General features: G+C 43.9%; 1 protein-coding gene across 1 annotated transcript in view; it reads right to left on the bottom strand.

Moving 5' to 3' along the window:
* Positions 1-13,319, bottom strand: part of fer1l6 (fer-1 like family member 6) — a 311,731-nt gene that overhangs the window by 115,329 nt on the left and 183,083 nt on the right. The window contains exon 23 of the mRNA XM_072267285.1: positions 8,494-8,588. Coding sequence (XP_072123386.1) covers positions 8,494-8,588 — 95 coding nt within the window. The remainder of the gene's footprint in view (positions 1-8,493; positions 8,589-13,319) is intronic.

The raw sequence follows: 13,319 nt of genomic DNA, 5'->3' as shown, positions 1-13,319 counted from the left end.
AAATTAATCTTGAGATTTAAACTATAAGCACTGAAGAGAATCAACACCAATTGGGAGCACAAAATGCTAGAGGAACTCAGCAGGTCAGGCAGCATCGAAGGAGGGGAATAAACAGTCAAGATTTCGGGCTGAAAGCTATCATCAGATTGAGAGACTGCCTTGCAATCTACCTCCATCTATGTACAAGGATTATCCTGAGCTTCCAGTCATTTCACACTTTAACTCCCAAATCTGATGTCTCTTTTCTTGGCTCCCTAACACTGTTCCAATTAAACCCAATGCAATTTTAAGCAACAAGATCTTGTAATCCAACTGGACATGTAATAGTGCTTGGGACCCAGTAATTAATTCAACAGCTTCAGATAATTGGATTTTTTAATGAAATATTTGGCACCTGTAGCTTTTATTCAGTTTCTTTCATCTTTACTGATGGGCCACTTCATCAAGCACCTTCACTCCTTCCACCAAAGTAGGCAGGATTTCCCAGTGGCCACGCATTTTAATTCTGTTCCCTATTCCCATTCCGACATGTCGGTCCATTGCCTCATCCACTGCCACAATGAGGCCACTCTCAGGCTGGAGGAGCAACTCCTCACATTCTGTCTGGGTAGCATCTATCAATAACATGAACATTGATTCTCTAAATTCTAGCAATTTCTCCTCCTTCACTCTTCCTTCTTTTACATTTCACATGCTAAGTCCACTCTTACCCCTTCTTTTCTCCTCCCTCTGGTGCCCCTCTCTTCCCCTTTCTTCCATATTCCACTCTCCTATCCAATCATATTCCTTCTTTAGCCTTTTACCTTTTCCATCCATCACCTTCTCTTCATATACTCTCACATACCCAACCTCCTTTCCCCATACTCGTTCCCACCTATCACCTGATTCCTCAAACAGACTGTAATTGCCCCTCTTCACCATTCCCATTCCCATTTCCCTCTCTCACCTTATCTCTTTAACTGCTCATTACCTCCCTTTGGTGCTCCTCCCCCTTCTCTTTCTTCCATGGTCTTCCACCATTTCCTATCATATTCCCCCTTCTCCAGCCCTTTATTTCTTTCACCCATCAGCTTCCCAGCTCTTTACTTCACCCCTCCCCCTTCTCCGGTCTCACTTATCACATACCACCTTGTACTCTTACTCCCCTCCCCTCACTTGCTTGCTCGAACTTCTCAACTCTTTTTCCAGTCTTGATGAAGGGTCTCCGCCCAAAATGTTGACAGCATCAATGGGATGTTGTCTAGCCTGCTGACTTTCTTCGGCATTTTGTGTGTGGTGCTTGGATTTCCAGCATCTGCAGATTTTCTCTTTTTCAACTATTACCTGCCAGCTTGTACTCCATCCCCTCCCCACACTTCACATTTTGACTTCTGTCCCCTTCCTTTCCAGTCCTGATGAAGGATCTCAACTTAAAATATTGACTGTTCATTCCTGTCAATTGATGCTGCCTGATCTGCTGAGTTCATCCACCATTTTATGTAGGTGTTGCTCTGAATTTCCAGCATCTACAGAATGTTTTCAGCATTCTGTTACTTCAGTGATCTTCCGCTTTTCATAGTTCTTCTGATCTTTGTCCTTTTCACTGTCCTTGTTCATCTCTATTTATTTATGACTCCTCCAGATAGATGAGCCCTGATGATCAAGTCCTCATCACCCTCTCTTTGGTAATATCAACTGCATGAGATTTCTGGTTTCCATCTAAACAAGGATATTTCCTTTGTTCCTTCCATCACTTTGCAACTTGTTTATTCACATCTCCTGTTCTAATGAAAGGTCATCAACTCAAAATGTTAATTTTGTTTCTCTCTCCACAGATGCTGCCTAATGTAAAGGGGTTCCAGAGCAGTTTCCGTCTTCACTTGATGGTAGTCCACAACTGGCTACACCTCTAATTAGGCCACAAGTCGTACATCCATAACATACTGTGTACAGTTCTAGCCACCATATCATAAGAAAGATACATTGATAGCAAGAGTATGTCGAGGTCTAGAAAACTGCAGTTAAGAGAGAAGTTTAGATAGGCTGGCATTAGTTCAGGTGACACAAAGCAGAGACTTAATCCTAACCTCACCATCAAACCTGCAATAAGGGAGATGCTGCAGTAGTCCAGCAACCTCACTCCTTCTAAACGCTCTGCTCTCCACTCCCTCTGCACTAATCCTAACCGCACCATCAAACTGGCAGATAAGGGAGGTGTTGTAGTAGTCTGGTGAACTGACCTCTACCTGCCAAGGCCCAGTGCCAACGCTCAGACGCCTCTTCTTATTTACCCCGGAACAGGACCCCACTAAGGAACACCAGGCCTTTGTCTCCCACGTCATCACCAACCTTATTGACTCTGGGTGTCTCCCAGCCACCACTACCAACCTCATAGTTCCTGCATCCTGCATCTCCCATTTCTACCTCCTACCCAAGATCCATAAACCCGCTTGTCTATGTAGACCCATTGTTTCAGCTTGTTCCTGCTCCACTGAACTCTTCGACCCTGTTTTATCCCCCTCTAGTTCAGTCTCTTCCTACCTACATCCATGATACCTCACACACTCCTGATCTTTTCATGGATTTCAAGTTCCCTGGACCCCATCGTCTTATTTTTACTATGGTTGTCCAGTCCCTATACACCTCCATTCCCCACCAAGAAGTCCTCAAAGCTCTCCATTTTTTCCTGGACACCAGACCCAACCAGTTCCCCTCCGCCAGGCGAAACTTGTCCTCACTCTAATTTCTCCACTAGCTTCTCCCAGTAGCTTCAAACAAAAGGGGTAGCCATGGACACTTACATGGGTCCCAGCTATGCCTGCCTGTTTGTCAGCTACGTGGAACAGTCTGTTCCAAGCCTACATAAGTGACGATCTCACATTTTTCCTACACTACATCAATGACTGTGTTGGTGCTGCTTCCTGCACCTGTGCTGAACTCATCGACTTCATCCACTTTGCCTCCAACTTCCACCCTTCCCTCAAATTCACCTGGTCCATTTCCGACACCTCTCTTCCCTTTCTCAATCTCACTGTCTCTATCTCCAGAAACAGCTTATCCACTGATGTCTATTACAAGCCCATGGACTCTCACAGCTGCCTAGACTGCACCATGTCCCACCCTACTACTTGTGAAAATGCCATGTCCTTTTCTCAATTCCTCTGTCTCCACCACGCTTGCTCTCAGGATAAGGCTTTTCATTCCAGAACGAAAGAGATTTCCTCCGTTTTCAAAGAAAGGAGCTTCTCTTCCTTCACCATCAATGTCTGCTCTTACCCCATCCTCCCTCCACCCTACCAGAGATAGGGTTGCTCTTGTCCTCACTTACCACCCCACCAGCCTCCACCTCCAGCACATATTCTCTGAAATTTCCGCCACCCCCAACAGGATCCCACCACCAAGCACATCATTTCCTCCTCCCCCCAATTTCTGCTTTCCACAGGGATCGCGCCCTGTGTGGCTTCCTTCTCTATTCATCTCTCATGGCACTTATCCTTGCAAGCTGAACAAGTGCTGCACCTGCCCCTACACCTTCTCCTTCACTACCATTCAGGCCCCTAAACAGTTCTTCAGGTGAAGCAACACTTCACCTGTGAGACTGCTGGGGTCATTTACTGTGTTCAGTGCTCCCGGTGTGGCCTCCTGCATATCGATTAGACCTGACATAGATTGGGAGACCACTTCGCCGAGTATCTACGCTCCATCTGCCAGAACAAACATGATCTCGTGGCCACCATTTTAATTCCACTTCCCATTCCCATTTCAACATATCCATCCATGGCTTCCTCCACAGTTGTGATGAGGCCACACTTAGGTTGGAGGAACAACACCTTATATTCAGTTTGGGTAGCCTCCAACCTGATGGCATGAACATCGATTTCTCAAACTTCTGATAATGCCCCCCAACACCCCCACTTCTTTTCCATTTCCTATCCCCTTTTCCCTGTCTTACCTCATCTCACCGATCAACTTCCCAGCTCTTTACTTCATCCCTCCCCCTTCAACTTTCACCCATCACCTGGTGGCTCTCTCTCCCCTCCCCACCTTTAAAATTTACTCCTCAGATTTTTATTCCAGTCCTGCCAAACGGTTTTAGCCCAAAATGTCGACTGTACTTTTTTCCATAGATGCTACCTGGTCTGCTGAGTTCCTCCAGCATTTTGTACGTGTTGCTTAATTCAAGATTCAAGTTTATTCATCACGTGCATCGAAACATCAAAACACTTGTGTTAACAAAGAACACTCCCAAGGATGTTCTGGGGGCAGTCCACAAGTGTTGCCATACATTCCGGTGTCAACACAACATGCCCACAATATTTGGCAGAACACAGAAACATAGAAAACCTACAGCACAATACAGGTCCTTCAACCCAGCTGTGCCGAACATGTACTTACTTTAGAAATTGCTTAAGGTTACCCATAGTCCTCTATTTTTCTAAGCTCCATGCACCTATCCAGGAGTCTCTTAAAAAACCCTATCGTATCCCCCTCCACCACTGTTGTCAGCAGCCCATTCCACGCACCCACCACTCTCTGAATAAAACACTCACCCCTGACAACTCCTCTGTACCTACTTCCAAGCACCTTAAAGCTGTGCCCTCTTGTGTTAACTATTTCTGCCCTGGAAAAAAGTCTCTGACTATCCACACAATCAATGCCTCTCATCACCTTATACACTTGTATCAGGTCACCTCTCATCCTCCACTGCTCCAAGGAGAAAAGGTCGAGTTCACTCAACCTATTCTCATAAGGCATGCTCCCCAATCCAGGCAACATCCTTGTAAATCTCCTCTACACCCTTCCTATAGTTTCCACCTCCTTTCTGTAGTGAGGTGACCAGAACTGAGCACAGTACTCCACGTGAGGTCTGACCAGGGTCCTATATAGCTGCAACATTACCTCTTGGCTCTTGAACTCAATTCCATGGTTGATGAAGGCCAATGCATCGTATGTCTTCTTAACCACAGAATCAACCTGCACAGAAGCTTTGAGTGTCCTGTAGACTCGGACCCCAAGATCCCTTTAATCCTCTGCACTGCCAAGAGTCTTGCCATTAATACTATATTCTGCCATCATATTTGACCTACCAAGGTGAACCACCTCACTCTTATCTGGGTTGAACTCCATCTGCCACTTCTCAGCCAGTTTTGCATCCTATCGATGTCCTGCTGTAACCTCTGACAGCCCTCCGTACTATCCAGAACACCCCCCAACCTTTGTGCCATCACAAAAAACAACACAGAACGCAATCATCAAAACAACACCACCAAATCAAGCCACTTTCCTCGCTCCCACACATACGCATTAACAGTGCTGAAATCTGAGAGCTGGCCTTCAGCTTCCAGCAGACTTGAATTCACACATGTTGAGCTTCAACGTCCCTGGCAGACTCACAGACTTGGGCTCCGGCCCACGGGCCTCAACTTACAGACTTTTGATTGGACTATTGGGTCTTAATCGTCAGCATAGATCCCAGGACAGGTGTATAAAATTTTCAGGGACCCAGACAGAATAAAAAGGAAGGCTCTCTTTACCATAGCATAGGAGCCTCAAAGCAGGGAGTATGAGTACAAGTATAAAGTAATGTGCAGAAGAATCAGGGGGAAAGAATAAAAACAATATTTTCACCCAGTCTCATAGGGATCTGGAACTTACAGCTTGAGAATGTGGTAGGGCCAGAAACATTCACACATTTAAATGGTTCCTAGATGTAACCTGCAGGGCTATAAGTGCCGGAGCCATTTATAAATAACGCTAATGACACGACTGTCGTTGGCAGAACTTCAGATGGGTGACAAAAATCAGAATCAGAATCAGAATCAGGTTTATTATCACCGGCATGTGACGTGAAATTTGTTAATTTACCAGGTCAGTTCAATGCAATACATAATCTAGAAGAAGATGAAAAATAATAACAATAATAAATAAGTAAATTAATTACAGTATATGTATATTGAATAGATTAAAAATCATGCAAAAAACAGAAATAAGATATATTTAAAAAGTGAGGTAATGTTCACGGGTTCAATGTCCATTTAGGAATCGGATGGTAGAGGGGAAGAAGCTGTTCCTGAATCGCTGAGTGTGTACCTTCAGGCTTCTGTACCTCTTGCCTGATGGTAACAGTGAGAACAGGGCATGCCCTGGGTGCTGGAGGTCCTTAATAATGGACGCTGCCTTTCTGAGACACCGCTCCTTGAACGTGTCCTGGGTACTTTGTAGGCTAGTACCCAAGATGGAGCTGACTAGATTTACAACCCTCTGCAGCTTATTTCAGTCCTGTGCAGTAGCCCCCCCACTCCATACTAGACAGTGATGCAGTCTGTCCGAATGATCTCCACGGTACATCTACAGAAGTTTCTAAGTGTATTTGTTGACATACCAAATCTCTTCAAACTCCTAATGAAGTATAGTCACTGTCTTGCCTTCTTTATAACTGCATCAATATGTTGGGACCAGGTTAGATCCTCAGAGAACTGGACACCCAGGAACTTGAAACTGCTCACTCTCTCCACTTCTGATCCCTCTGTGAGGATTGGTGTGTGTTCCTTCACCTTACCCTTCCTGAAGTCTACAGTCAGCTCTTTTGTCTTACTGATGTTGAATGCAAGTTTGTCGCTGTGACACCACTCCTCTAGTTGGCATATCTCGCTTCCGTACATCCTCTTGTCACCATCTGAGATTCTACCAACAATGGATGTATAATCAGCAAATTTATTTATGGTATTTGAGCTATGCCTAGCCACACAGTCATGGTATAGAGAGAGTAGAGCAGTGGGCTAAGCACACATCCTTGAGGTGCATCAGTGTTGATCGTCAGTGAGGAGGATTTGTTATTACCAATCCACACTGATTGTGGTCTTCCGGTTAAGAAACCAGGGATCCAATTGCAGAGGGAGGTACAGAGGCCCAGGTTCTGTAACTTCTCAATCAGGATTGTGGAAATAATGGTATTAAATGTAGAGCTGTAGTCGATGAACAGCATCCTGACATAGCTGTTTGTATTGTCCAGGTGGTCTAAGGCTGTGTGAAGAGCCATTGAGATTGCTTCTGTCGTTGACCTACTAGGGCTACAGGCAAATTGCAATGGGCAAAAAGGCAAATTCCTGAGCTGGAGTTCAGTCTAGTCAAAGCATTTCATCACTGTAGGTGTGAGTGCTACCAGGTGATAGTCGTTAAGGCAGCTTACGTTGTTCTTCTTAGGCACTAGCATAATTGTTGCCTTTTTGAAGAAAGCGGTCCCAACACCAACCTCTGTGCGCGTACCACTAGTCACCAGCAGACAACTAGAAAAGGTCCTCTTATTCACATTCCTTGCCTCCTGCCAGTTATCCAGTCTTCTATCCATACTAGTATATTTCCTGTAATACCATGGGCTCTTGTCTTATTAAGCAGCCTCATGTATAGCACCTTACCAAAGACCTTCTGAAAATCCAAGTAAACAACATCCACTGACTCTCCTTTGTCTATACTGCCTGTTATTTCCTCAAAGAATTCCAATGGACATGTCAGGGAAGATTTCCCCTTTAGAAAACCATGCTGATTTTGGTTTATTTGATCATGTGCCTCCTAGTACCCTGAAACTTCATCCTGAATAATAGACTCCAACATCTCCCCAACCGCTGATGCTAGGCAAATTGGCCTTTCTTCTGCCTCTCTCCTTTCCTGAAAAGTGGTGTGACATTTGTAATTTTCCAGTCCTCAAGAACTGTTGCGGGATCTAGTGATTCTTGAAAGATCATTACTAGTACCTCCACAATCTCTTTAGCTACCTTTTTCAGAACGCTGGGGACACTACCTTCAGACCTTTCAGCTTTCCAAGCACCTTCTCCTTTGTAAAAGCAACAATACTCACTTCTGACCCTAAAGCTTTCACATTTCTGCCATTCTGCTAGTGTCTTCCACAATGAATGAAGACTGATGCAAAACATTTATTCAGTTTGTCTATTTCTTTGTCCCCAATTACTAACTCCCCAGTGTCATTTTTCAGTATTTTGTGAGGATATCTTTAATAGGCAATTTCTCCAGAAGGCAGCATCCATCATTAAGGACTCCCATCATCCAGAACATGCTCTCTCATTTCTACCATCAGTGAGGAGGTACAGGAGCCTAAAGTGACATACTCAACAATTTAGGAACAGCTTCTTCTCCTCCACCATCAGATTTCTGTAAGGACAATAAACCCATGAATACTACCCGACTTTTTGTTCTACATTTATATTTTTATATATTTCATATTGTAAACTATAGTAGTTTATGTATTGCACTGTTCTACTACCATAAGACAACAAATTTCATAAGATATATCAGTGATAATAAACCTGATTCTGAAATGGGATTAGATTGAGTAACTTTTTCACAATTGCTATAGGCATGATGAGCCAAATGATTTCTCCTATGTTATAAATTTTCTATGATTCTGAAGGCTTTTGCTGATAGCAAAGCCAATAAACATTAGTTCAGGGAAATTGCAGTCTTTGAAAGCTCCAGTCTCTGCTACATTAGACAACATACCTCCACCTTGTACTTGCTCAGGAGAGGACGGATATAGGCTGGCACTGGCAAAATCTGATTTGTATCAGGTTTATCAACAGGAGGTAAGCCTTCACCTTCATTGTCTGGATCAGGGAGCTGAGGGTAAATAATTCATGGAAAGAGGGATGATTACATTACACACATTACAGCAATCAATGCAATCCACTCTCCATTGTTCTGCTTTTTCTCGTCCTTCCCTATCTAACCCCGTCCAAAATAAACAATCTAATTGGGCCTATTTACATCATATTTACCTTTTTGCAAATTTATCTCTTTGGAGAGGTAAGAGGTTCCTCTCTTATCCCATCCTTCCTTCTCACCTGCCCATCACCTGCCTCTGGGGTCCCTCCTCCTTCCCTTTCCCCCATGATCCTATCTCTTCTCCTATCAGAATTACTCCAGGTATTACATCCCAGCTTCTTACTTTATTTCCCCTTCTCCGCCCACCCTCTTTTCCCTCGCCTGGTTTCACCTATCACCTGCCAGCTTGCACTACTTCCACTCTCCCCACCTTCTTATTCTGGCTTCTTCCCCCTTGCTTTCCAGTCCTGATCCAAAACATTCATTGCTTATTCCCCTCCATAGGTGCTGCTACCTGATCTGCTGAGTTAAGCTAGCATTTTATGTGTGTGTTACTAAGGGCTGAATTGTGTTTCAGCTATAGATACAAACTTTAATTTACAACTTAGTGTTTTTTACATTTCAATCATTAGTAAACATGCATAAAATTCTAATTACCACAACACAAAGATCAATTACACACAATGTTAGGGTTAGATTTTCTTTGCTGGGGAACAGTTGAAGCTTTTGACTGTTCTGCCTTGGACACCCATAAGAATAATTTAGTTGTTGCAATTAACACTCTCTGCTGAGTTTTCAGTGTTAGTAGATTCAAGTCTATACACCTTTCCTATGGAGGATCATATAATTCTACATGTATAAATCACAGGTGATCTTTTCATTTCCGTTTGAGATCTGCTGTTAGCCACCTTCAAGACAAAAGTGGAAAATCAGAAAATGAAAATTTAACACTGGATTCCCCATACAAAATGTAGCAGCTGAAATTCGTGGAAGATATTTATTGTTACATAATGGACATAATGGTGGCTGAGCAGACATTTTCGCATTTACTTCTGTTGTTGCCTAGTGATTAGAAATAGTGACCAAAATCCCTGCAGGCAGACTCTCAGTCCTTGACATTAGATCTGATTCTTGCATGGTTAGAAGTCAAAGGGGACCTGGAGTTACTTATAGAGAAAGCTTAGAATTTGATATAAAGGTACTTCTCCCTAAATCTGAGATTTCTTTCTAAGGTTTCTTGAAATTTAGCATATTACTTGAATTATTTATATATACCAATATCATTAAGTTCAAAGTTCAGAGTAAATTTATTAAAGTACTATATGTATATACTCATCATATACAACCATGAGATTCATTTTGTTGCAGGCATACACTGCATACATCTATCGTATCCAAGAAATAAACAGATTTCAGAGATTGAAGAAAACATTGCAGAATAGGTCTCTGGTCTCCTTTAAACTGCTGCTTACCATTCTGTCTTCAGAAGGCAGGTTAAAAGGTTCAGCAGCGTGGTAGTGTTGCAGTTAGTGTAATCATTATACAGTGCACCGATCGGGGTTCATTTGTCTGAATGGAGTTTGTACATTTTCTGCGTGACCGTGTGAGTTTCCTAAGAGTGCTTTGGTTTCCTCCCACATTCCAAACATATACGATTAGGATTAGTGGGTTGTAGGTGTGCTATGTTGGAGCTGTAACATAATGATACCTGCGGGCTACCCTCAAATGACACAATTTGTTTGTTTTGATGTACACTTGACAAAAAATCTAATTTTTTTTCAGAAAAGCAGAGAGAATTCACACAGCAGATCATAAGACCATAAGACACCTGAGCAAAATTAGGCCATTGGCCCATTGAGTCTCCTCTGGCATTACATCATTTGCTGATTTATTATCCCTCTCAACCCCAATTTCCTGCCTTCTATCTGTAACCATTGATGCCCTGACCAATCAAGAACCTATCTACCTCTGCTTTAAATTTTTGGGTGCCGTGATAGCATAGCGGTTAAGCAAGATGCTATTGCAGCTTGGGGCATTGGACTTCAGAGTTCAATCCTGGCATCCTTTGTAAGGACCTTCTGTAAGTTCTTCTTCTGGAATGTGTGAGTTTTCTCTTGGTGCTCTGGTTTTCTTCCACAATCCAAAGATGTACCGGGTAGATTAATTGGTCATTGTAAATTGGCCTGTGATTAGGTTAAGGTTAAACTGGGATTTCAGGGTTGCTGGGCGGTATGGCTCAAAGGACTGGAAGGATCTATTTCACAATGTATCTGAAAATTTAAAAAATAAGTAAATTTATATATTCAATCACTTGGCCTCCACTGGCATCTGTGGCAATACTAAGCTTTGGCTAAAGAAATTCCTCCTCATCTCTATTCTAAATGGAAGACCTCTATTCTGAGGCTGTGCCTTCTGGTCCTAGGCACCCCCATTACAGGAAACATCCACCCTAACTAGGCCTTTCAATATTTGATAGGTTTCAATTAAATCCCCCACTCATTCTTCTAAACTCCAGCAGGTACAAGTCCAGGGCCATCAAATGCTCCTCATACATTAAAACTTTAAGTCCAGGAATCATTCTAGTGAACCTCCTTTGGGCACTCTCCAATGCCAGCACATCTTTTCCGAGATAAAAGGTCCAAAAATGCTCAAAATACTCTGAGTGCGGTCAAACAATGCCTTATACGGCCTCAACATTACATCCTTCATATATTCTAGTCCTCTCGAAGTGAATGCTAACATTGTATTTGCCTTCCTTACCAAAGACTCAACCTGTGAGTTAACTTTTAGGAATCTTAAACAAGGACTCCCAAGTTGATTGGAGTACTGCGCAGATGCAACAGGAGCATTCCTGCACAGATCCAACATAGTCATAGTCATAGTCATACTTTATTAATCCCTGGGGAAATTGGTTTTCATTACAGTTGCTCCATAAATAATAAATAGTAATAGAACCATAAATAGTTAAATAGTAATATGTAAAATCTGCTAGTAATTTATGAAATAAGTCCAGGACCAGCCTATTGGCTCAGGGTGTCTGACCCTCCAAGGGAGGAGTTGTAAAGTTTGATGGCCACAGGCAGGAATGACTTCCTATGACGCTCAGTGCTGCATCTCAGTGGAATGAGTCTCTGGCTGAATGTACATTATGGAGTGGATGGGAGACATTGACCAAGATGGCATGCAACTTAGACAGCATCCTCTTTTCAGACACCACCGTGAGAGAGTCCAGTTCCATCTCCACAACATCACTGGCCTTACGAATGAGTTTGTTGATTCTGTTGGTGTCTGCTACCCTCAGCCTGCTGCCCCAGCACACAACAGCAAACATGATAGCACTGGTCACCACAGACTTGTAGAACATCCTCAGCATTGTCCAGCAGATGTTAAAGGACCTCAGTCTCATCAGGAAATAGAGACAGCTCTGACCCTTCTTGTAGACAGCCTCAGTGTTCTTTGACCAGTCCAGTTTATTGTCAATTCGTATCCTCAGGTATTTGTAATCCTCCACCATGTCCACACTGACCCCCTGGATGGAAACAGGGGTCACCGGTACCTTAGCTCTCCTCAGGTCTACCACCAGCTCCTTAGTCTTTTTCACATTAAGCTGCAGATAATTCTGCTTACACCATGTGACAAAGTTTCCTACCGTAGCCCTGTACTCAACCTCATCTCCCTTGCTGATGCATCCAACTATGGCAGAGTCATCCGAAAACTTCTGAAGATGACAAGATTCTGTGCAGTAGTTGAAGTCTGAGGTGTAAATGGTGAAGAGAAAGGGAGACAAGACGGTCCCCTGTGGAGCCCCAGTGCTGCTGATCACTCTGTCGGACACACAGTGTTGCAAGCACACGTACTGTGGTCTGCCAGTCAGGTAATCAAGAATCCATGACACCAGGGAAGCATCCACCTGCATCACTGTCAGCTTCTCCCCCAGCAGAGCAGGACGGATGGTATGGAACGCACTGGAGAAGTCAAAAAACATGACCCTCACAGTGCTCGCTGGCTTGTCCAGGTGGGCGTAGACACAGTTCAGCAGGAAGACGATGGCATCCTCAACTCCTAGTCGGGGCTGGTTGGCAAACTAGAGGGGATCTAAGTGTGGCCTGACCATAGGCCGGAGCAGCTCCAGAACAAGTCTCTCCAGGGTCTTCATGATGTGAGAGGTCAATGCCACCGGTCTGTAGTCATTGAGGCCGCTGGGGCACGGCGTCTTCGGCCCAGGGACGAGGCAGGACGTCTTCCACAGTACAGGAACCTTCCGGAACAAAGAGCTTTTAAAAATCCAGTCTCTATAAAAGAGAGGTACCACCTAGTGGAGCGGTCATCATGGGAGTGGTTGTCATCAGTGTAGTCTTGAGTCAGAGTAGTAAAGCTTTGATTCACCAGGGCTTCAGCAAGAAGGGACTGAGTCTAGGTAAGTTCATTCTTTATTTCTTATTTAACTCTGGAGAGAATAGGGGGCATGTCCACAGAGCCAGTGTTCTGCTCTGGGTGTCAGATGTGGATTTTCCAGGAGACTCTCAGCCTCCCAGACAGCCACATCTGAACAGGTGCATCGAGATACAGCTCCTTAAAGACCATGTTAGGGAACTGGAGCTGCAGCTCGATAACCTTCGGCTTGTTAGCGAAGGTGGAGCAGTGATAGACAGGAGCTACGGGGAGGTAGTTACCCCAAGGCTACAGGAGACAGATAAATGGGTAACTGTCAGGAAAGGGAAGGG

The sequence above is a fragment of the Mobula birostris genome, chromosome 9 (genome assembly GCF_030028105.1).
Source record: "Mobula birostris isolate sMobBir1 chromosome 9, sMobBir1.hap1, whole genome shotgun sequence".
Taxonomy (NCBI): Eukaryota; Metazoa; Chordata; class Chondrichthyes; order Myliobatiformes; family Myliobatidae; genus Mobula; species Mobula birostris.
Note: the sequence above shows the minus strand (reverse complement) of the source record. Positions and strands in the feature narration are given on the sequence as shown.